At 34.2% G+C, this 26,335-nt stretch overlaps 1 protein-coding gene across 1 annotated transcript; it reads right to left on the bottom strand.

Annotated features, from left to right (window-relative positions):
- Window positions 1-1,087: 1,087 nt before the first annotated feature.
- On the bottom strand, window positions 1,088-26,335 carry LOC110375261 (very long chain fatty acid elongase 7). Its single transcript, XM_021333315.3, has 9 exons — window positions 26,144-26,335; window positions 10,777-10,922; window positions 10,410-10,517; window positions 10,245-10,325; window positions 8,874-8,930; window positions 6,522-6,627; window positions 4,006-4,142; window positions 3,040-3,195; window positions 1,088-2,715 (listed from the first exon to the last, which is right to left on the bottom strand). The coding sequence occupies exons 2-9, from the start codon at window positions 10,915-10,917 to the stop codon at window positions 2,569-2,571; spliced, it is 933 nt and encodes a 310-aa protein (XP_021188990.1). The 5' UTR covers window positions 10,918-10,922; window positions 26,144-26,335; the 3' UTR covers window positions 1,088-2,568.

Genomic DNA, 26,335 nt, shown 5'->3' with positions numbered 1-26,335 from the left:
AAAATTGGTACTGAAAGACTTTTGATGAAACTTGGCAGTAAATAGTGCGATCTCTCCATAGATCTCTTACTGAAATCAAAATAACTCGCTAAAATTATTAGCTCAAAATCCAAGTTCATTGTTTATTATTGGAATTCATCATAATGAAGAAGGAAAATAAGAAAATATAACTAGTTTAGTTTTCCTCGAATGTTATTTGCTGAAGACCAAGACACTTTAAATCGGAATTAAAAATATTCCCGAATTACGTAATTAGTAACTTAACAAACTACACTATTCTTAACTAGTATTGTAACTAATTTCACTTGACAATCGCCTACAAAATTATTTTAAAAAAACGGCCAAGTGCGAGTCGGACTCGCGCACGGAGGGTTCCGTACCATCATTTATAAAACGGACAAAATCACGTTTCTTATATGGAAGCTCCCCAAGATATAAATTCTATTCTAGTTTTCAGGATTTGTTGTTATAGCGTCAACAAAAATACATCATCTGTAAAAATTTCAGCTCTCCAACTATGACGGTTCATGAGATACAGCCTGGTGACAGACGGACGGACCCGTTTTACCCTTTGGGTACGGAACCCTAAAAACTATGTGTGTTTTCGCTATAGGCTACACGAATATTGATGAACATCATAAAAAATAACAGATTATGATTTTATCTTTTGTAGACGAGACAAAGACCGTTCGGGGAAAACCGCTCTTTTATCATCAATTTCTTGTAGATACCTGTCTATAAATCATATTTATATTTAGTAGGTGCTTATCTAATGGGAAACTCACATTGTTTTTTTTAAAGATATTTGATCTTTGAAGATGGTAAGCCCAGACAGGATTTAGACCGCAAGAATGCGAAAAGCCGCTTTTTATACATATTTAGCGTTTTTACGGTAAAGTTACATAATAGAAGGATAATGAATCAATAAGGACGCTGATACACGATCACAGAAGAAATATTTTAAGCCATGTATTACACTCACTCTCACTCACGAGATCAAAATTAATTTTGCTAGTGCACTTGAGCAGAAAATAAGTATGAGGTGTTTAGGAGTTAGGAGTGTCAAAGGTAGAAAAAACAAAACGTATCAATATTAAATTCTCTTTTATTAACTTAAGTATCACAAAGTATACATGTACGATTACCCTTTAACATATTTACAGAATGTCGATTTAGGTACTTATATACATATACATAATGCGAATAGCCTTGATTCACGTAAACTTAGCAAACACTGAAACCTGGATATTTTAATATATCCAACAAATTTCACCATTTGATATTTTGATTGAACCATATTTTCAAAAGTACCAGTTCGGAGACAAAATTCATTTGGGTTTTGATTTTTGTAGACAAAATGTTTAACAGCTGAATTACAATATATAATAATTATATAATATATAATACTTCGGTTACTCCATGAAGGTGTATTAACCAATTTTCAAAGCATCTCATCATCAATCAGTCACAAACAACAACAAAATGCTTTAATGGTTATTACAATAAGTTTAAGGCTTCTGAATCAAATAATATTAGATGTGTAAAAAACCTGCTAGTGTTGTCTACAGTCATCATCGTCATAATTATATTACCAATACAATTCAATTTCACAGGGCCTCCATAAATCCTACCCGGATCTTGAGCAAACTAATAAATTCATAATACTACTGTTTCTATATGTTCAGTAGTATCAATAGAGAGACCACACATCGCAGCCATTTTGCCACAAAGTCGTCTCTAAACGTCAAGCGATCTATGTATGTTTGCTCATTAACACCACGACAGATCATTCAATATATCTCAGTTCTTTAAGTGGCGTGCTACGTCGACACACTACGTCGACGCAGGTACTTATACTTCTATTAGTTTCGCACACAGTTTGCTGTATACTTGAACTCGTGTATACTCAATCGATTTGGACGAACTGAGTAAACTCAACACGAGAGCAGATAGGTAGGTTACTGTGCATATATCTTTAAAATCGGCAGCGAAGGCATTATCAAAAAACCCTAATAACCACGAATGAAAATACTGGCTCTTTCTTAGTCCTACCGTATCCACACCCGAATAAATAGTCAAGAATCATTATTGCTAAGAATCCTAAGGACTTACAGTATTCGGTTTGAATAAATTACAACTACTATCACTACTGAGCTACGTATACAAATAACTTATAACTAATTGAGCTCATAGCCCCGTCGGGAACCGCGGCTGAGGGCGGGCAATTTTCGAGCTTCCCGTTTTGTACTTTAACCAATTTATTGATACTCCTAAATTACTCTAGGATAACGCTAACATATTATTATAAGTGACACTGCAATCTATGTTGTGCATAATAACTGACGCATGAGTACTAGGTGTCAATAATAACAACTAGTTTATGGTCAGTATAATGCACGTTCCGTGCCAACTGCAATTTGTAAGGGCTTTGTGGCAGGACTGACGCGTCACCCGTAACAAGGTTAGTCTGTACTCTGTAATTAAAGGAATTTATGTGAGTACACATAGTGTATTCACTCGGCGCGATGAGATTCATAGAGAATATAGACTAAGGTAAGGAGTAGGCGATCACTGCGAGGCGACTGCGCCCGCCATCCTCTGGCGCACGTCGCCGAGCGCCGACCCGTTCCCGAAGCCGTTCAGCAGCGGCAACATCCTCTCCTTCGTCTCCGACTTCAAGTCCTCGGCCTCCACCTTCACTTTGGATTTCTCTTTCTGCAAGTAAACATTACGATTAGTCACAGTTACTACGTTGTCAGAGTCGATGTGTTGATTATGTTAATTGATTTTATAGGTTGCCGTAAAGAATTTATTAATCATTGTGAAACATGGGACGTGATAATTGGTTTTGAAAAATCTTAATGTGTACTTGTTTGACATGTTTAGATATATTATATTTGCATGCTGCAAAATGCTCAAGGTTTTGTATTTAGAATAGGCATTGGTTACAATTAGTGTCAATTTTGTTATGACAATGAATGGTCGATTTGACATGTCACTTTGATTAATGTGGCTAAAAAGCTGTAATTGTGAACGTACCTTGGCTTTTTTGCGGTAGGCCTGTTTGTAGAAGTCTGAGAATAGATAGTAGAAGAGTACGGCGTGCATGCCGATCCACCAGACGAACGCTCGCGGGTAGTCGCAGTCGATGAACAGCAGTTGGAAGGCGTGCAGGAACACCAACACGAACTGGACCTGTGGCAATATCACGTCATGTTTACAAACTAGGTACACTAATTCGAATAATCTGAACGTCTATCTTCATTTTGACACCAGTCTCCTAATAAGTAATGACTACACCAGCCTTCAAAATAAACATCACATGATTTAGTCAATTTCCGACCATCAAAATACTGCTGTAGGTTATTAATGAACTAATGAGCTGGGTCTTGAGAAAACGATTCGGCTCAAAAACCACAATTACCGCAGGATATGTTGCAAAGCGTGTAATAACAAAATCCGCTATTCAGAAGCTACGTCAGCAGCAGGAAGAGAAGGGTGACGTTTATAATGAGCTATTGAATAGACCGGCATGGCTTGTGACGTCACGATACATGCCATGTGTATGTCGGCGACGTTCAAGGGTACACACTCGCTCGACTTCAACTGATTGCAAAACATTGACATTGGACAGAACGTAAAACCATACCTGGGGCTATTCGACCATCACCGACTTATCAAAATCGTATACTAAATCATAGTTTATTCAGTATTATCTAATTTATGTAAGGCGGTTATACCTAATTATAATGTCAAGGAGAGTCTGTCTCTTGCTTCATTTACCATTTACAAGTCGAATTGAGATAGGCACCTTTTACAATGCCAACGAAATTATAAACAAAGGTAAAGAGATATATTAATTTCTTGGTCAGATTCTAAATTGTATTATATATTTTTTAAATTTAGAATGATGTGAGACTGATATGGCCAAAGACAAATCCACAGAAGATCACTTTCGTCTTTCTTTTACTAATTACATCAAGTATTCCATGTTAAAAAACTTACCATCTGTAGAGCTGTGAGGTATTTCTTCCACCAGAGGTACTTCTGGACCTTAGGACCGAGGGCAGCCAGCAGGTAATAGGAGTACATCACAATATGTACAAATGTGTTCAACATTCCGAAGAAAGTAGAGTGACCACCTGTAACAAATTAAAAACGAAGAGTTATTTAAAGTAAGAAAGGAGAGGAGGAATCACCTAAGTAAGTATGATGTATCACTACCGCTGGTGCTACTTAGGTAGCACCTACTGTTTGGTACGAAAGGCCTAAGCCTTACCTAACAAAAAGTTTGTCAACCCTAGTGGAAATAAAATATAAATCCAAATGCTCATGACCGAAATTAGTAGGTCTCATCAAACATCTGTCCACCTCCGTTAGCTGACGATGATTTTTATTTGACAAGCATTTATCTGGCTGAACTTTAAATTAATAATACTAGACCTAACCTAATAACCTAGCGTTCTAAATAACTGTTAAAAGTATTAGTAAATACCATAGATATATTAGTTTAAAGACAAATACTGACCGGTTCGTAGCGGTACAACGACTCCGAATGTTTGTTAAAACGGTGACTTAGACTAATTTCCTGATACTTCGCATACGGCCATACGTGAAATATTTTTACTGTAGGTAATTCTAGAATAATCCTTGTTACGGATTTAGACTAACAAACAATCCTTGTCCGTGTTGAACACGTACATACATATGTCACTTTATTACTGGTCAAATATTATTGTTATGGACGCGATTTCTTGTAGACATCTCGGTTCTAGAAGTTTGGTTTTAATTTATACGGAATTGTAGACTCAAGAGGAAAAAACTACGTGATTACAACTATTACAAGAGTGTATCTTTACCAGTTGCGTCAGTCATGGTCTTACTGCAAACAAATTAAATACAATTTTCTATTTAATGTGCAAACTCTACTGAACAATTTATGAAGTACGTTCTAAAATTGTAAACAAACAGTGTGCGACTACAGTGTATAGATTATGTCATTCTTTGTTTATTATATATTTGCAGTTCATTAAGAGCTTATTATGTACAGAACTTTTCATTGTAATTAGCGAGAATATGTTAAGTAACGAGCTCAAGTTTCAACGAGGATATAATAAATTATGAACCCTTGCATAATCGTGTAGGAATTTGTAAACAAAACCAGGAATTTATTTTTCCTTATAGAAATCAGTGATATCTAATTCTTGTGATACAAATCAGTCGTTGTTATCACGTATTGTGCTTCCGTTCTCCGTTATGTTGAGTATAAATTAAGCAAATAATGCAGCGAATTTTATAGTATTTCGTGACACGAATCAAATTTTTGAGGAAGCTTTTTGAGGAAATCAAATTCTTTCGGTGGAAAACCCAAAATGCGAAAGTGCGAACACCAAAATTTATGTTACAACTCACGTTTTTGCTTCTTTTTCTAATATTTATAACAAAATTAGCCGATGATACAATAATAAGGTTGTGGAAAATTTACATATCTCGGTAATTTCCCACATTAGACTTGTCTGATAAAAAACTCCCAGTAAAGTGCTTGTGTTTATAGTTTTTTTTCCCAGCCGCATGCGGATTATGTGAACATTTGTAACAAATAACCGACTATTAGGCCGCTGCCTCGAATTTTGCGGGCAGCGGGGCGGCAGCGGCGGCGGCGCGGGAGCGGCAGGATCTTACGCGTATAATCAAATGGACCGGCCCTCGAATACAGCGGCGCGGGAGCGGGCAACGAGCGGTGAGCTCCATTCAAAACGGTGACCGCCCGCGCCGCCGCCGCTGCCGCCCCGCTGCCCGCAAAATTCGAGGCAGCGGCCTTACTGATGCAAAAAATTAATCATGACTTGTACGGATCTATGTAATCATTACTAACAGCCGTATCGGTATTCCCAACAATTTTCTTTTGCAAACTTTGTAATTAAAACGCCGCTGTTTTTCTTGCAAGCGGTTTGTTTGAGATGAATCTGATAAAGAATTAGTTATCCTTTTATGAAGCAAAAAAGGACATAAAATCTATCGTTTTAAAACGTTACGAAACTTTTTTTGCTAACATAAATAATTTATTAAAAAAACGACGCATTTGCTTATGTTTTGAGGCTAGAAAGAATCTCAAACTGCAGATTAGTGACGCGTAGTAAAATATTTACGCACATTACATCAATATTCAAATTAAAAATAAATATATGTAGTCAATCACCTTGGCATTTTTATAACTGCTACATTCTCACATTTTCAAAATTGGAATGTACAAATTCTGAATTAATATTAACGTGTGAACATTGTGGGTATTATTTTTTAATATTGGCTCGTTTCTTAATGAAAAATATGTACAGTCAATCAAAATCCGTTTGAACATATAAGGACATGATTTGACGGTTACTGGCAGTATAATTCAAATAGGCAAGAACATTCGACAATGTCGTGAACTCTGAATTCAGTTAAATCAAACAGAACTTTGGAATCATACAGATTGTTGATTAAGCAAACATCGAATACTAGGTAAATAGTGTTGTACTGACCTGGAGTGAACTTGACTCCAAACCACACAGACATGGGCATGATCCCGTGATGGATGACGTGGAGCTTCGACACGTGATCAAACTTCTTGCGCATCACGAAGAAGATCTGGAAAAAAATATCGATATTATTGACCATATATAACGCACATCACTAAACGTCAAACCTGTCGCTTAGGTGATAGATGGTGATCATTGAATACTCAATCAATTGAATTGAATTGAAAATGGTGTCTATTAATATAACATTATCTCCTTCTAATCTTTGTAATGCAAAACGTTGTGCTTAGATACTTAGCAGTTGAGACCAATTTACTTTTTGAAATCCTGATACATAATATCCTACTTAACATATTTGACATATGATACAAATATTGATAATCATGTCAATTTATGAGACAGTTCAATAAATCGAAATAGCTATTAGTGCTATTAGCAAGATTTGCTTGCAACTACAAAGATAAGCACGGTCTAAGCATGAAATCGATTTAAGCTATTTACCTATTTGTTTGAATAAACCTACTTCACAGGTGTTCAAATTCACTGAGGCAGCTAATTTATTATACCTACATGACTAATCAACAGTAATAGAATCGATGACTAAACTGTTAAAACAACCATTATTTCTTTCATAAAAAAGGTTTTATGTGATTGAATGACGATCGTATCTAAAATTTTTGAATTTGGAATTGAATAACGTTTTGTCACAGAGGAATGTAGGTATAAAATTAATTAAAAGAAGTTCACAAGCTCAATGGCCAATTCTTCGTGAGATATGGACCTCGTTTGTGTCTCACGTTGAATAAAATGTGGATTGCCTATGCGAAACCACTTTTATCACCCATTTTGAAACTTGATTTTTATAGACGAGGAACAAGATCGCCTAGATCCGGTTTGAGCTATTCTTTATTATCTACAGCTAATGATAAATTCCTTGGAAACCGGAAAAATGAAATTACAAAACCGATTTTCTACAGACTCGTCTGTTTGAGTGTCTCTGAGCTTTATATAATTACATTGATCGACTAACAAAGTAGATAATTGATAAACAAATATTCAGTTAGTCTGTGAACATGTTCTTATATTTATTGATAGCAAACTTTTGAAGTCAAGGTCCAATTAACGTACGACGCGAATTGTACACGACGAATCGAGAAACATCCCATCAAATAATCACATATATACATATAGGTACATACATATACCACGCTAAATTTAGCACGTATTGTAAGTAAACAAATTAATCTAATATTGGAGCGTATTATGTATGTATGTATGCGTATTTTAACTAATAAAGCAGTCTGTACCAGTTTCGGAAATAAACACACCCGATTGTTAGGGTACGGCCTTGAACTTAGTCCATTATAGTAGCTTTTTCAGGAAGATATTATAATAAGTAATATACCAAAATTTTCCAAGTTTTTGTTAAGCCTGACTGGTAGGATTTCCAGTTCCCTTTCTTGAGGAATAAATAGATATCAATGAATATTCAGAGATTTGTTTATAAGGAAGTGTTTTACGAACCTCCGTAAACATATTCATACATAGGATAGCAAGATCACTCAAATACAACCAAACGGTCGGCAAATGGTAGCCAGGAAAACCATGCTTATAACAGCGAGGCTGGCCATTATAACGAAACTAGATTTTCAAGGGTTCAAGTTGACGAAGGCTGTTATTACATTTAAGGCTTCGCGCTTAGTGCCCCTGACTTTATAGCACTTTATTTTGCAATCATAACAAGTTTTGAGCACCATTTTGCTGCAAAACAATAGTTTTATGTAGCGAAAACCTGCGAAAACGTGGCTTTTGTCCGTTGTCAAATGTTTATGCGACTTTTACGGCATCGTAAATTATACAAATTACTTTGGTGCATTTTTGGACACGGTCATTTATTAATCACTTCTTCACTAAATGAATTTGCATATACAAGGTTCGCTATGTCTTTTTATCAGCAACAAAAATTGAAACAATAGCCACAATAAACATGCCTATATTTGTCAAAATTATTTGTCTTTTATTCTATTTGAATCTCAAACTTAACAATTAAGTACATAAACGTTACAAGCATATTAAAAAATTTATGGGCTTGTTAACTTTTGAACTTCGCAGTAGGTATAATAAACTTAGCTTTAAAATGCCTTTTTATTAGCATATTAAAATAGACACCTTCATCCAAAAGAGTAATAGGATTTTCCTTAATCGACTATGTGTTATTATATAATAGTTCCGTGGGCCTCATAAAAAACTTTCCGGTTTACAAGTTCAAGTTCTCAATACGTTTTATTTATGTTTTTTACCGATTGAAACTTATGGATTGATGATTTTTTTGTAATTAACAATATAAAAACTTACCGTATCGAAGAACTCTGTGAACTTCGAGAAATAGTACCACCAGCAGCCATGAACTGTCTATAAAAGAAAAACATGTTTTTAGAACGATGAAAAGCCATTAAAAATCACAATTTCTTAGTTAACAAGACACAACATATATTATTATAAGGAAGATTATGCTGGCGACTAAGGTACAACCAAGCATGGGTTCCTGTTTACTTCATAGACAGTGAATTCTACAATTTATCAGATATTTAATGAGAAACATAGGTATGCAGGCTGTTGACGCACTCGACATAACATACTTAACACAAAAGAATACCAATCAATTAGATATGTGGTAGGTAAATTAATACAACATACATAACATTTTATTACCAATCGTTTAGCACAATGCATTTGTTTCCGACTAGGAATGTCTTATTTCTAACTTGCACTGCATACGAATATATATTTTTAACATATCTATTTATATTTTGCCTAATTAAACACTAATAAAATTACAGAAAAAATGCAATGATATGCAATATGCATCTCGCAAGCTCTCATTATATATTTTTTTAAATATAAGACTACAAACACAAATTGCTGGTGCAATCTGTAGGGTAATTACACACAAATGCGAATGAACTTGAAGGCAAACAACCTCGGCTCACCTAACACATGCGCCTATGTACAACACGCCTTAATTGATGCTAGCACGGAGCACCGTCAACAAAACAATATATACTTCATTACATTTAATATACATCGGTACACAAACCAAGTACGGTAGTAATTGAAGCTACCTGCATAGTTCTCTTGTCAGCTGTACTTGCACAAGACAGAGCACTTACGAGATGTCATTATCGAGTTCATTATTGCAAATGAGTTGCAAGAAAAATATTCCGCACCTAGTACTTAATGGTAAGGTACGGCTCCTGAACTACACTCGACAAAGTACTACTAATGTAATCACATGACTATTCAAATCGACTGATTAGAACAAAGGATTAATGATTCATACGATGCAATGTCAATTTAAATTGCTTATATATAAATAATCACCATAAATTGCTATTAAATTTTCACAGCCTTAATGGTAGTTTTAACTTTGTAAAGGCTGGTTAGGATGCAACTAAAATGCCATTAGCCTCAGGTATGCGAATCTAATAATAAATATTTGGTATCATAAATGTAAAGATGCATGGTCTTTATGTTGATAAATGTGATATCTAAAATGATTCGAAACATCAATTTTAGCCGCTATTTTTTCCCGCTTAGAATTGCAGATAACCTAACGTTTGTACGACAGGTGTCTATTAAAAAGTGCTTAGTGTACAGTCCAGTTGGAGATGCACTGCCCATGAACGCAAACAGGTTTAGGAAAGTGACGAGCGAAGGTTCTCTTACCCGCATCGCGTCAGGAGACCTCGAGTAGTCGACAGGCTGACACCGAAAACTGTACGTTGTGAACCAACCGCTCTTCAAACTCTATAAAAATAAAAGCTCCAGTAAGTATTGGCAAAGATAAATAAAATTCATATCAATGTAATAACTAATCTTTTGCATATTTACCTCATAAAACAGCCAAATACTGAATAAGACTTGGAACAAGTTGTAGAATATTAATACTTTTTTCAACTCGAAAGGTTTTCTATTTTCCATCAACTTCGGCCCCAACACCTGGCAGAAAAAAAACATGAGATGCAATAAAACAATATGTCAAAACAAGTGATTGTCCAGCCCATACAAATGCCACGTTCTTTAATTGAACTATAATTTGTTACGCAACGCGTACTAATAACGGTGGCAATTTCCAGTGGAAAACATTCCTAATGATGTTTAATTTGTTTGACGTTATATCAATTGTTAATCGATTCTTGTGACGTATCGATCATTATGCTGACATAATACAGATGTACGGAAACAGGTAAATACTTACTTTAACTGTGAATACGTATGTGAGACATATCGCGAGCGTGGGGAAGGGTGACGACATCAGAAGCCAGCCTTTCACCCTCTGATCACTTTTGTTGTCCATCAAGTCATGGTAGCCCTCGACAAGCCTACTCAGCGCCTCCATTTTCACTGCAACAATCACAACATAATGACAAAACGTTCAAGTGCACTAATTAAACACGAACACTTTTTATATTTGTTTGGATTACGTTAATGTTAAGGTGTGAGCACACGGTATTGCGATTGCAGAATGAGCGGTTTTGGGTACAATAGTAACTTTAGCCGCTTACTGTCGAGCGTCAAGTTTGCCGAATGTCAGGGTGGACCGGGTGCCGAGCCGATTCGCCAATCGTCTCAGCTACGCATGTTGGGCCCAAATTAATATTAAATATCAAATTAGCTGAGTGTGAGCAAGCAATAACATTACAATAATGTTAAATATTGAACAATTTATTAACTGAATTCAACCCTTGATTGAATATAGTACAACTTATCATCGACCAGTTTAGATTTGAGATGTTCTATAGGAAATATTGCCGATGGTTAAGCTAGTGGGCGTTTTTCGCCTCACCTAACTTAACCTGCCTTATTAGGCATTATTAATGACCTGGCCATATTTTAAATTATGCCGAAGTATCATCCGGGTTCGTTGATTATTAAGAGTCATGCTGCACGACATTTTTCTATAACCATTAAGAAAATCCAACGATTTATATGCCAATCTTTTTTTCTAGGCAAACTACCAATACACAGCCGACTATTCTTTATAATATCAGCATCCTTCAAAACAGAGAAAAGTTGTCAAACTATTTGTTGTGAAATTATGTGGCATTTTATTTACTTAATTAAGCTGATACCCGTGCTATGTGCACCACTTACGCGCATACTTGACAAGGTCGCCGATTAAATTAATAACAACATTTGGAACGAAAGAAGAATTGCTTAAAGTAGGCTTTGCAGTGTTTTAATGGAACTGATTTGAGGCCGAATCTAATTGGAAGTTATTTCTAAAACAGTGAAATGTCGTAAGTGAATCTAACCGCAAACAGTAATAGGCATTATAATCACTACACAAATTACTACGTAGAGAATATATTAAGTAATTAATTAAGAACATAAATCTCCTAACGAGCCAAGGCTAACCATTTATAATTCTATAAAATATGAAAATTCTGCGTCTATTGATTGTTTTACACATTGTTGTAGTAATAAAACTCCATTGATATTATAATATGGCGACCTTTTCGAAAACTTGTGAATTATGATGGTGTATTATAAATTCTATAAAAATGTGACGTTCAAGGTAATCTTGCTATTGTCATTTCCCAATCTTAGCTTCGATCCGCGCAGACATACGAATTGATTATTTAAAGGTGAAATTAAATTAAAAGTGCTTACCGCACATGAATATTAATTTCTATGACTGTTTAGTTTCATGTTTTATTTATATGACATTTAATAAATTATTCAAAATAAATACGAATTCATTGTTCGACAGCTAAGAGACATTTTTTATTTGGCGACTACCCAGATGCATCCGTAATAGGACAATTATAAAGTACTTTGTGAAGTTTATTTTACTCAAGTTCATTACCAGGTAAGTATATGGATTTGATCATCGTTGAAAATTAAAATAAACACATTTAGGTACGGGTAAATATTATTAATATTATAGGAATCTGTGACAAGGTGTCCCAATATTTAATACGAAGTACAAATAAATCTAACGTGTATTGAAAGAAGTTATGTTTGCTTTGTGCACAAAATATTGCTCGTCCTACATTTGTGACGGTCATCTCAACACCTATTCGTAAGCTGCGCGTGGCGGTGCAAAGTAACGATCCGAATAGAGTGCAGAAATGACGCACATGCCAAATGTTTTCCGTATTGAAATATTTATCGAACAATGAATCGACATCTCATCTCGATTGTTTATCGATTCACCAACATCTGAAAACCATTCACACAGCCAATCCAAGGCTAATTGCTTATACGTGGATTCACTTATAAAAAACCGTATTTATGCGAACCTCGTCGCCTTGATAACGATATGTGACATTTTTTAGGGCATAAATAAATAAATATCACCTTAACCATTGGACTATGACCCACTTACTGAACCTGTTATTAAATCAGTGTAGACAAAGTATCGGAACGAAATTTTCAAGGTGCACAATTTCACTGAGCCTTGTAAATGAATGCTAAGGAGAGTCACAATAATTAAGTTGCGGTAATTCCGAGTGAAACTGACGTCAGACAATGTCGACACAGATAAAAGGATAGCCGCAGGTGGAAACGGACGTTGTGATTGTTTTATTTCTCGGAAGATGCACAACATTCAGGTTAGTAGTCGCAGTAGATTACAGTCGAGGGTACGTTCTGTTCTGAGAACGCATGAGACAAAAGCGTACAAATGTCATAAAGTGTCACAAAAAGTACGCCATCTGCAGCGAACTTTTATCTCGATTATTAACCGGAAATATCGGATGCTGCTCAACCTTTGACGAAAGGAAAAGGTAGGTACATATATCGGATAAGTGAAATACATAATGTCAAGTATACATAAAAGTCCGGCATTTTCGTATATTATTTCGAAATACTTGCTATTAATGTGAGTTGTCACAATGCAACTTTTCTAAGTTTGTATGTACTTTCTAAGTATATCTTAGACACCATTGACTGTGTTTCGGATGGCACGTTAAACTGTAGGTCCCGGTTGTCATTGAACATCCTTGGCAGTCGTTACGGGTAGTCAGAAGCCAGTAAGTCTGACACCAGTCTAACCAGGTATCGGGTTGCCCGCAACTGGGTTGAGGAGGTCAGATAGGCAATCGCTTCTTGTAAAGCACTGGTACTCAGCTGAATCCGGTTAGACTGGAAGCCGACCCCAACATGATTGGGAAAAGGCTCGGGGGATGATGAATGTGAGTTGTCACAGTCGCGAAGCTTTGAAAGCTTGAGCATAGCTGCTCAGGTTCCGCGATTGTTATCAAATTCTGACAGTAGACGAGGTTGATGACTCAAGCAGATAAGTAAATGAATATAATGATTGTTTTTTTTCGGATTTTCCGTTCCTATAATTTCATACTATGAATCAAATAATTATATGCATGAGTAGATTTAGATAAGTAATTATATGCATGTCTAGAATTAGATAATTATATTCTCGATATTATTATTTACTCGTATCATTATTTCATCTAGGAAGACACGTGTAAATATGACGCGCAGAACATTAATCTTAATAAGACAATTCTGTATTGATACCGTTGCAACATAATTTATTAAACACCGACTAAAATACACCTTGATAGAATGATCATAGATAAAAAAGGCTGAAAGAAATAACCTGTGATCTTAGAAGATCAATTATTATTAGCTATTATTTTATAAGATCAATGAACTGTTGGCACAAATTAAAAAAATATAAAAGCAGCTATAAAAGTATCGGAATTTATTTTTAATTTAGGTTCAGCATGGCTTATAATTTTCTCGGACGTATTTTTTATATTTCGTTTTGTAGAATTTAAACTGTGGTTCATCTGCATAGACTACAACAAAAAATAATGAATGCGTCCTATTTAATAGCCAGATCGCGTAAGTTCGGACTCTAATATGTACATTACTATTTAAATTAAGTGTAGCCTTGTATTGGTGGAAAATTACACAAACCGGAGAGCAAGACTAATCGTACAAATGAAATAATAAAAACAAAACAAGTTGGAATTTATCTTATTAACATATAAAATTCAATTTTATGATATCATTGCACTTTAGGTTCTATGAATAGGTTATAATTAATACTATTATGTTTAAAATAAAACTTTCCTGAACTGTAAATTACTGTGTTTATTAAAGGAAAACTATTTTATTAAAAAACAAAGGGCTAATATTTCAACGTCCTGCAATACATGCAATTTATGAAGTCCAACAGAAGAAACTTTAAATTAATTAAAAACACAAAATTAACTAATAGGTACCTACAACTCCCAATAAAGAGTTATTATTATTACAACAAAGACACGAGTATAAATCATGATTTGAATAATACTATCCGTTATATTTTCGCATAAAGTCCAAGTGAACTTTGAACTTACCGGGTCAATAGCAGTAGATAGGTAGGTAGGTTCTAAAAACAAACTACGGCAACGCTGTGACATTTCAAGTAGTAAAATATTGGACCACACTTATTCAGCTATATTTATCATAAGTCTTCCGTAAACAAAATGACTTAAAACAATAATAAATTTTCCATTAAGTTTCGCTTGAAACTTCTGGAACAAAAACAGAGGTCCGCCTAAAACGTGATGAAGTATGATTGAAGAATGTATTCCCATCTGCCTGTCAGACATTAATAAGTCGTTGTTGGATTTAAAAAAAAAATACAAAGCCATTACAATCACATTCATATTAAATTTCAGTTAATACATTTGTGGATCATAAAAAGGAGGAATTACAGAGCCAATACATACAGACAGAAAATTGAAATAACGGGTCGTTAAAATTTCTTTTTCATTGAAGAGAAACATTACGAATGTATGATTGTTTAATAAATATGAAATTATCTCTTTTTACAAGGAATACAATCGATTAACCTTAAACGATAATATCTCCTTTCAAAGGACCATGGGCAAAAATGTATGAAGCCTGGGCTCACCCACCAACAGAGATGAGACCACTTTGAATATACTTGTAAAGCACTAAATATAAAGATTTAAACTCATTTTTGCGAAGAATCCATGGGGTTATTTTGCTATAAATATTTTTCTCCGACCATAAATAAACTAATATTCTGCAAAAAGTAATGCTGTTATGGCATTGTAGGTTTTGTTATTGAACACCTTTAACTAGTTTTAATTCCAGGTTTAATGTATACATAAAAAATAAAACAACTGCTAACAGTTAAAATTATTTTTGTTAACATTTCAATCAATACCAATAATAATGTCGTCTAAATATCCTGCCGGTGGATTAAATTGTGTGTGCCTTAGTTTCGTTATATAGATACCGAGGACAGTCCGTGGACGATTTCTTCTTTGTGCTAGAGATGGAGTCTCCTGATGTCTCCTATGGATGTTCCTGAGTTTATACGCCACCGACTTCTATGCCGATGCACCTAAGAATAGTTTTTTTTTGCTTTTCAGTGTTTTATTTTTTTGTAAAAAGTTTTTTATTTTTGGCTTTTCAGTGACAAGCATAGTTGTCACTATCCGCATTTGTGGAAAGTTCTCATCAATACGAATACTGTAAGCCCAAACACGAGGTAGTTTACATATTCAGTTGTCGAGTTCCCTCGACCTTCTCCGGTCTCCATCATCAGGTCAGCTCCAAACCTTCACTGTTGCATAGTGTTATCAAACGTACACCTCATTGTCAAGTTTTTAAAATATGCACGCCTACAATTTTCGAAAGTTGCCCTCGATTTCTCAGGGTTTCCATCATCAGACCCTGACCTGGTGATGAAGGTGGTCCCATAATCCTAGCATAATCAAATCCTGCGAATTAGGTTTTATGTCATGAACAACCAAGCGCACTACGAATCCTAACAATTCTTTTTCTACAAAACCTGTTAAGGTGCATATCTTTTTTTTGCCATGGAATTGAAGGTAGTGCCCATAGTAAAAATTTTAGTACAAACAAAAACCTTCACAACGGCATATGCTATAACTCTGTTGGACAATGAGCCCAATTTGACTCATGGTCCTTTAATTTGGTTGGAATTACGAGTATTGCAAGTGATTGTATTAAATCTGAGGCTTCACTTTCCAATTGTTTGTATAAAGTATAACTTTATGAAATGCTCGTACATTTGCTTATTGTTTTTTAATTAAATTACACTTTCTCTGACAATTTTGATTCAAATATTACAAGAAAAAAAAACTACATACCTACCTCCCAAACAGTTTTGATCCGAATGATTTCGGTTTTTTACCAAAATTAACGTATACCCACCCACCTGTTCAACGTAGGCAGGCCGTCCAATAGGTGTGATTATTCAGTTACTTCTCATATTTTGGAGAATTATAACAACAGTAACTCCGAGGGATGACCTGTGATTTTTTTCAGCCACATAGGTATATCAAGGAAACTTATCAAAATGATCACTAATTAAAACATTTTTAAAAATAATATTTAAAAAAAACATATGTAACGTTACGCGTAAGTTTGAAGTGTATATGAGGTGCTAGGATCGCGCATGCCACGGTCAGTGCGCACCTATTTTATTACGCATTGACAAAAGCGTAGCCGGCGCGGGCGCAGCATACACACGACGTCGTTGACGCGCCACCAACAAGCCGCCTAGGGCTGATAGCTTTATTTACAAACCTTGACGTGATGGTATTTCCAATGTATCAGACGTTTACTGTTATATAAAAATAAACCGCATTTTACGGGTCATAAATTATGCTAATTAAACGCAACTGATTTTGCTTTTAGCAGCTCGAATAAATTGCATATTTTGGCAGCCCTGTTGTCTACGCTATACTGACTCCGACCAAGCTCTAATTATTGTTTTGACCGTGACTTTAACCATTCCAATCCAATCAACGCAATATTTGCGCAATTTCTACGCGACCAACAAAGACTACGGTCACGTCACGGTTACCCATCTTGTTTCCATCGAAGATGAATAACATCATTGAAGCTACGATAATTGCATCAATGGCAAAACAAAAGACTGCAAAACAATAATGGCGATTCGGATTTTACAATTACTGTAAAACAATCACTACAAGTACCTTCTTAGGCATTTATTGTATCTAGCCAATTTGAATCTGGTTCAGTTTATAAATACCCAATGCTTTACTAAAAGCAGATCTATATCTATTCATTTAGATTTCTGTTTAATAATAGTTTGTAATTAAATAGAATTGTCAAGTAGGTATAAACTTACGTCAGTACATGTGAATGGGCGTGGGCAATATGTCGTTCAAAACATTGTAAACATAAAACTACTATATCGATATTACGTATATTGTCATTACGAGTGCATTATAATATCGTGATTGTAAAACATAACTTATATTTTCTTAATACATTCAACATTTATTATGACCAGATTCAATAAGCATGTAACATTAGCGCCGTGGGTAATATAATTTTAAAAAAAACCTCATCTTGTTCTTTTTAACCAAAGAGGTTTCGTGAGACATAAAGAATTTATAGCTGGCGAGTTCAAAAACCAGATCACAGAAAAAGAAAAATAAATCCTATATGAGAAGCAGTCGTAGCCACTTCGGAGCGGTTTTTAACTATGAAAGGAGCACTGACAAGTTATATTCCACTTATTGCAGAGGTTCCCAAGGTCCTGCTATATATTCAGTTCACCAAAAACAATAAAAACCTCGAACTGGTATTTCTATTTTTCAAAAAAGTCCCGCCATAAAAATGTGGTCCAACATATTTTGAAAAATAAAATTGTTTTAACATGAGTCTTGTTTACTTCCTCATTTTATTTTAAGATGTCAGTTTTGATACTGTAGTCATTGATTTATTTGGTGCAAATCAATATTTATTATTTTAAAGGACCGATCTTAAAGATATTTTGAATGAAGATGATCTAAAACATATTGTCTTGACTGAAAACTTAATAGATGCCAAAGTGAATTTATTTAGGTATAAGCATAATCAGTGTTTTTGTCATTTATTTAATCCATTGCTCACTATTCAAGAATGTATTTTATAATGAACTTATTCAATTATTGTATTCTTTGTTACTGTAGGGAATAATTGATTTAAATGTTCATCATGTAATTAAAATTAATGATATCAATTAATATTATATCCACGTAGACTTGGTATGCATGAGTATTACTCTATTAATGATCTATTGTGCATCTGGACTTTTAGGTTAAGTATGTATCCGTAGTCGGCAAAAACCGAGTCAAGGAAAATAATTTTGTTGTTGTTTAGTATACCTACAATATGAAATAAAATAATATCACGAAATATAAAAATTATACGGCGAGAAAATTGTTTAATCTGTGAGACATGAAATTACTTCTAAAAACACGCATGTTTTCAAATAAGATCCGGGATTATGACGTCAAGCATAATATTCATAAGGACTTATTATTAAAAATGAACTACATATAATATTTAATTACAACAGTAAATGATAATTTTGCATGAATTCTTGGGTCCATATTATGTACATACTACATTATGCTTAGGTTATTAACCTCGGCCACCACCAGACAAATCGCCTTGTATAATTACGGAAAACCATTCAACAGGCTCCTAGAGTCACTTTTTGAAATATTTTAGAATGTAACAAGAATAACCTTCAAAATATACAGAAATAACAAAACATGTTTTGTTACAAACCCGGACCTGTCCTGAAAACTGGTAGTTCTTTAAAAATGTTTAGGTATTTTCCCTAGCGAAGTTAAATTTTAATAAAAATAATCTCTAAGACACAAAAAATTACACCTGCACGATATTTTGCGAAATGATATCGTAAACAGAATCGTTAGGGTTGCAAAACTTTTTATGGAAACTTATATCAATGCCACGATTGTTAATAAGTTCTAACAGATAATAATTTTCGCAAAATTATTACTTTTGTGGTACAATTCTGTATTATTATATTGTTTAAAATATTTGAGCTGCTTGAGTGATAGGGCAGAAGAATCTGACCTTAGCACGTTATATTTTTTACACGTTTGCATAAAATAAGGACGGGCAATAATCATAGCGTAATGTCTTTGAGTCATTGTCCCTATATTTTTAGAAGCATAGACACGCGGAATATAAAGCACACTTAATGCGACGCCCGCTCTTTGTTGTTTACTCTGAATATATTAACTGTATGGTTGGTTACGCTTCACATAAGTTACATCATTACAATTTTTATTATATTTCTCTGAAAAACCTGGCTCATAAAACTCAAGATAAATAGATACGTATCAAAATATCTAATGATCCAAAAAATCTAGCTTTTCGAGTATAATTTAGACAAGTTTATAATTCTGTTATATATTTAAACAATTTAATAATATCAATACTACGACGTTTATTAGACGTCAATCAAGCATTGATTTCGCTTGTACAATCGAATAAAATACAGAAATAACACTGTTCACTATTAAACTCAAATCTGATCATCGAATTCGTTTTCAAAAGGCCACACTACATACCCAGCTTAGCGATACTTTACGATACATATAAAAACGAACGTAAGAAAAATGTGCCTCCGGAACAGCGCGAGCGTAGGGGAGCGAGAGGCGCGGGCGGCTTCCAGTTGCAACACCGTAATAGCTGAGCGGTTGCGAGACGCGAGCACTTGCATCGCTTGCGACACGGCAACGGCACTTGACACAGACAAGCAAGCATTCAGCCTAACTCCCAGCGCTACAAGTTCAATATCGAGATTATTCCTTTATGGTTGCCAGCCTCCTTGAAAGCCAATAGGACTGGCTGGTGCTAATGTAAAAGCTGTATTCTGTTTTTAAGGCGCGTACGCACGTACGAACACGAACATAGCGAACACAAACACCAGACCCGAACATTTGGTTCGTACGTATGGACGGCATATTCGAACACGAACGCAAACATAGTTCGAGTCGAGTTCGCGAACAACAGTCGTGAACTCTATCTTAGTAGCCATGACGGCGCCGTTGGAAGTGGTTGATTGTGAAGTTATTAAAGCGCTTCGAACACCGTCCATACAGAACACACTACAAGGATCGCCGCGAACATGTTTGACGAACAGAGTGTTCGATGTTCGATAGTGGTACGCACGTGCGAACCAAGTTGTTGCATATCATGTAACGCAACAAATTTGTTCGTACGTGCGTACGCGGCTTTAGAATTCTTTGAAATTCGAACATTTATGAAACGAGTTTGAAATTGAAATCATTCGTAAATCAAGAAACAAAACAGCCATTTTAATTTGACTAGTCATTATTACAAATTGCATTTTATGAATGAAGTATCCCTTTCAATTAATCCTATACAAATCACATGAAACATGAGCTGTTAATAAACTCACATTTCAGAAGCAACAAAAAGGTAAACAGCCATAAAATATTACAACCACATACTCAGCTATGTGTAAATCAGGAGATACGAGCAGATGGCTGGCGTTCTAAACCTTCACATGTTATCTATCAATCAGATCCGGTGAAGCAACTGAGCCCAATACACCACGGATTACTATCTCGTATCATGATGGGTATATTACGGGATATTTAGAGCACATCGTATTATCTTTCATGCTAGGAGAAGTCCCCGTTTACAATGTAACGAAGAAAATCCCTTTAAAATAAAAGTCACAGTTTTGAAAATGGAAAAATGGTCTGTAAAACCATGGTTAGACATGCTACAATTGCGTGATTTTTGATGTCTTTTTTGACGTTTAATCTCGTGGATTTATAAACAGTTCTAAAACCATCCTCGAAGAGAATAGCAAACACTTACGGTGTTCGTATAATAGTTCAGTCAACACAAGCTAAGTTCAATGTTATCATAATGTATGTGTCATGTCAATATAACCTTCGGACTTGGAAAAACATTTTCCTTAAGTTTCCGTCCGTCATAAACCGCCATTATAATTTCCATCGGCAATTACACGTTGTAGTGACTAATGAAACCATTAAAATCAGCAAGGTCTAGATTATTCACTTAAACTTGTTAAGTAAGTTAAGTTCTCACTATAATACGGACAGAATAAACAATTTACACGACTGTCAGTTTAAAATATTTTTTATTTTATTTTAAGATTTAATGCCACTTCTTTTTGCTGTTTCACTCAGACCCTGAAGAAACAATACTATGTATACCTACTATATATTTTGTGTAACCAAATAAATAAATCAAAAAGAAAACAGACGTCAATGTGTTAAACATTTGGTTTGGACCAGAATCCTGATTTTAGAATCTCCAAGCACAGATAAAATAAGAAGTCAGTAAGGAAAGAAAATCACATGTTTTTCCTGACTGTACCTATTAAGCACGATTATAATCAAATATATTAACGTTCATATTCCCTATCATTACTCTGATCTGCATCTTATGAAACAATGTTGAGGATTAATATTTCGAAATGAAATTATCAGTTCTGATGCTGAGCATTCATTTGATATTTGGTTACTTAAATCTTGTGGTACATAAATTGTCATTAAAAGATAATCTATCAAATGAAAATATCTCAAAACCTTATATTATACAAATTCTTATATTATTTAAGTTATTAACGTCTTTTGGTAGCATGAACCTCTAAACCGTACTATTATTAGGTGTTAGCTAGATGAGATCGCGTTCGAACAATTATTTTTTTAATAAATACATACAACTGCTTACTTCTGCAATATTTTATCTAAACAATATTTCTTTTAACTCTGGTTTCCCTTCAAAACGCTTAAATTAATTTAAATTTTTTCATAGTTCCTCTAATATTGTAGCTGAAATTGATCAATGAGCTGCGTATTTTTATGATGAGCATAACTTGCTGCATTCTTTGATAGTTGAAAAGAGTAGTTGAAAATTATTGATGCAATTGTAAATATTTAATTGTCTGGGTTTTAATAGCGAATAAATATTTTTGCTCTTCTCTTAATTCCTGTCTGCGGAATTATTATCTGCATAGTATTAATTCAACGATAACTAATTAAAATGTGTATCAATGGGTACTAAATATTCATAGAATTATTGTTATATTTTATTATATAGAATTATTGTTATATTTTATTGTACTTTGTTTTGTAATATTTGTTTCAATTTATATAATATAGGCAACTGAGAACCAAGTTTGTAAGTTTAAAAATCGAAAATGGGACCCGTAAACCATGAACTAATTCACTAACTGGTAGTTACAGGATACTAATTTGCTCGTAATAATTAGCATATTTTCATGCCCAAAATAACAGTCACAGTAATTAAACAAAAAAGGGTTACTAATGTTTTGTTTCGCATTAAAAGGACCAAAGTATATTTATCCTAACCACTGAACAAAACATTCAACGATATGGAAAGTATTCAAATTAAATGTAGGTATGTATAACGAAATCAGAAGCCTTGACCATTATAAATAATAACGCATTATTAGTACAAGATAACATCTTTTTGGTTTAATATATGGAATTATTTAAAGAAATATTATAAGTACATTCCTACATACTTTGATTTTGTATCAATCAATGTCATACTTAATGTAAACCTCGCATATTAGTTATTATTATTTCGATTTATGGAGAGGTTGCGTAGACTTCTTTTAGATTAGTAAAATATTCAGGACACAAGTGGAATTCCGAGGGAATTAGCAAGTTTCTTAAGTTTCAAATAAAATACATTAACGACTAATACATTAATCGAGAAAACAATATAATATTTTAACTCAAACAGCTGGATTTCAATAGAAACTGCTTGTTTTGATAACTGATTAGAACCCAAAGACTAATTTAGTATCTAAATGTGTAAAATCGCTGCAATTTTCTGTCGCTAAATGTACCTATTTACGAAATAACAGTGTGCTTCACCTGTAACATTAAGTGTCTTGCGTATTAAATGGAAAGAATTGAAGACAGAGAAATAATTTCATTATCTATGTATAAGTAAAAATCTATTTTTACTCACATCTGTCATATGAAAAATTATTGAGATCCGAAGTAAATAACGATACAGGAAATAATTGTACCTCTAAACCTGTTCATAACCTGTCATACCATAAAAATGCTGAAATTCCACATTCAACAAACTGAAAGTAATTTTACCGTCGCAAATATAGACAGAGACTAGATAACATAAAGACGAGAAAAAACCTCGAACATTATGCCTAAATCCAGTATATTATACGATAATATATTCGTTTATAAAATGATTATCATACACCATCAATATACCTCATGACATTAGACAGAACCGAGTTGAAGGTCAAGAACAAAAGGTGAAGATCGCCATCACCTTTGAGAAATTTTGTAATCTTGCACGGATCGATAAAAATAATACGTTGTTAAAAGATTTTATGTCAATATTGATTTGCATGGCAGAAGTTTTTGCTCAACTTATTATTCAATGTTTGTCTTCTTAACACTTAACTCCTTTGCACTTGATAAATGCGCAGTCATGGGTAAATAAATAACTGATCGAAAGGTGTATCACGTCAAAGCGTAGGGCCGAGATGAAGAGCCGTGACTGATGATAATGTTCCCAGTACTGAGAAAACTACACACGAAACTTTCACATAGAAAACCTAAGATTCGATACGGTTTTGACCCGGATTGCTTTTACTATCTTTGAAAATCCTACGATAAAGCAAAAATAGAAACGCGCTGTCACCGTTTCAGATGGTGGAAAAGTAATAATGTATTCAACAGTTGAAAGAAAATGAGGACATAAACATAAAAAAAATTAATGTCAGTGCTATTTAGAAAATAATAACACGATTTTTTTTAATTATCGTTGAGCATTTTTTTTTTGCAAACGGTTGAATTTGGTCATTTTAATAATATAATAACGAATTTATACAGATTTGAATCTTATTTTACAAATAAAAACTTTTATAAAATGAACAACGATTTTTATGACTATTAAAACAAGGTTTTAATCATTTCATTGGGAGACTTACGACAAGTTTCTTTAAATCGCATCTGAATTACTGAGCTTATTTGTAGCTTTACTCGAATTTCTCTGTTAAGTTATTGAAAACTCTGTAAAACTGTGCAAAGTAACTCTCCCTGTAGGGCTTTCAAGACAAAACTTAGATGAACATAAAATTATAGAGGCTCTGAAAGTACCTCCAAGCGATTTTTACCCGGGTGCGGGACATACTTAGTTTCATGAGTATCAGCTAGTAATCTCACAACTTATATGGAAACAACAAAGCTACTACACATCCGTCGTCTAAAACCACGTAAAGAATTCGGACTAAACAAGTCAACATCAGTCGTCAAGAGACGCAAATAGGAATCTTTGTTCCATCGCTTCCTACACTTATAAGTAGATAGTTGTTTGTCGCAAACAAAGCCAGTTAGTAAACACGTCCTGTAATGCAGATACTTTGAAACAATAAGATCTCGTTTACCTTTAGAAATTTTCCTTATTATAACGGAAAAAAATATTTCGTGTTTTTTTTTGTTGGACGGCGGAACTCGCTTCTAGAATAGCTTTGAACTAACGATTCCTTATGGTTATATTTTAATATATCTACCGTTGAAATCAGTCATTTAAAGCTGAATAATCATGTATTTTTGAGCAATAAGAACTAATTTACATGTTCTACGAGTTTTCAAGACAACGTAGGCATGCAACATTGTCATAAAGAACTTTTGATTTAATAATAAAAGCCTCCGCAACTATGAAAAATATGCGCAGCTTCTATACAAATCAAGTTTTCGTAGCAATACCATTCAAAGAATAAATATATTCCGCAACGTAAATGTAACGACCGCACATACCTACCTACATATTCTCATTTTAAGGTAATCTTGTTTTTTTTAAGCTTACTTACTTATATTTAAATCAAGTTACAACTTTTTAACCAGATCGTTATTTTTGTACTTTTAATTGATCTTGACTTGTTTCAGCCAAAATTAAAATAAAAAGTTTTTTTTAGCTCGGCCGCGCCTACCAATGTTTCACAGACAAAGCTGATGCATAGACGCAATAACATTTCTTCATCATTTTCTATGACCAGGCCAATTATTAACGTTCAAGGTGACTAAGGATGGGTGCTAGAGATGGCACTGAACTTGATAATACTTAAAGTCAAGAGACATGACGCTTCGGAAACTACTAAACGATATTCTTATTGACTTATCTAGTTCGCACGTATATTATCCAGTGATAATTGAACGATAGATAAAAATACTCAAGGAAACTTCTTGGTCCTTGTAACTGCAATATAGGAATTACGTATCTTCGTGCACACAATAATAAACGCTGTGTTTCTTCCGTCATTACTACTGCGTTCTTATATCTTTTGTTTTTTTTTTTTTTTTATTAGGTATTGTATCTATTCTGTAATCGTTGTATATAATAATAATGCCATTATATAAAGTCTCTGTCCTGCTCGCGAATTTGCACAATGTATGTAATATCTATAAAAAGTAAAATATCTTTAAAAAGGCTCAAGTATATGGTTCGGAAATTGTAATTACTTATTAGTTTTTACATTTTCACGCCGCATACAACCGCAAAGGTGTATATATTATCAATGGCCGTTGTTATTATTACCTAATAAAAATATTTTATAACAGGGATAATTCTCGAAATCTATTACCGGTCTTTTATAATTCTACGATCGGTTAAAAACTGCAGTTTCCTCACTGCCATAGTTTATTTGCTGAGAGAAAAAACGAATTTAAGCTTGTAGTCGCTTGTAGGTATTGGTTATACTAATCACAACTTACCGGCTATCTATCGCTCCAGCACAAGTATTCACTAAAGACACTGGTGTTATTCAATGCAGTATATCTATAGCAAAGCAACGTGCGCAAGAGTACGGCGCGAACTGCGAGCGCGTGGCCAGTGGGCATCCACGGAGCACTTTTACACTAGTAATGTTCGCGCGCGCTCATTCCGCCCGTATATATCACAGAACT

Source organism: Helicoverpa armigera, chromosome 4, assembly GCF_030705265.1.
Source record: "Helicoverpa armigera isolate CAAS_96S chromosome 4, ASM3070526v1, whole genome shotgun sequence".
NCBI classification, from domain to species: Eukaryota; Metazoa; Arthropoda; class Insecta; order Lepidoptera; family Noctuidae; genus Helicoverpa; species Helicoverpa armigera.
The sequence above is the reverse complement of the archived record's forward strand: the minus strand, read 5'-3'. Positions and strand labels throughout refer to the sequence as shown.

Bases quoted from the DNA above. Each gene is read 5' to 3' on its own strand.
- LOC110375261 (XM_021333315.3), bottom strand. From the start codon at position 10,917: ATGGAGGCGCTGAGTAGGCTTGTCGAGGGCTACCATGACTTGATGGAC. The intron at 10,518-10,776 runs GTAAGTATTTAC...TTTTTCTGCCAG, and splicing joins CATACGTATTCACAGTTAAA to GTGTTGGGGCCGAAGTTGAT. The intron at 8,931-10,244 runs GTAAGAGAACCT...TTTCTTTTATAG, and splicing joins GGTCTCCTGACGCGATGCGG to ACAGTTCATGGCTGCTGGTG.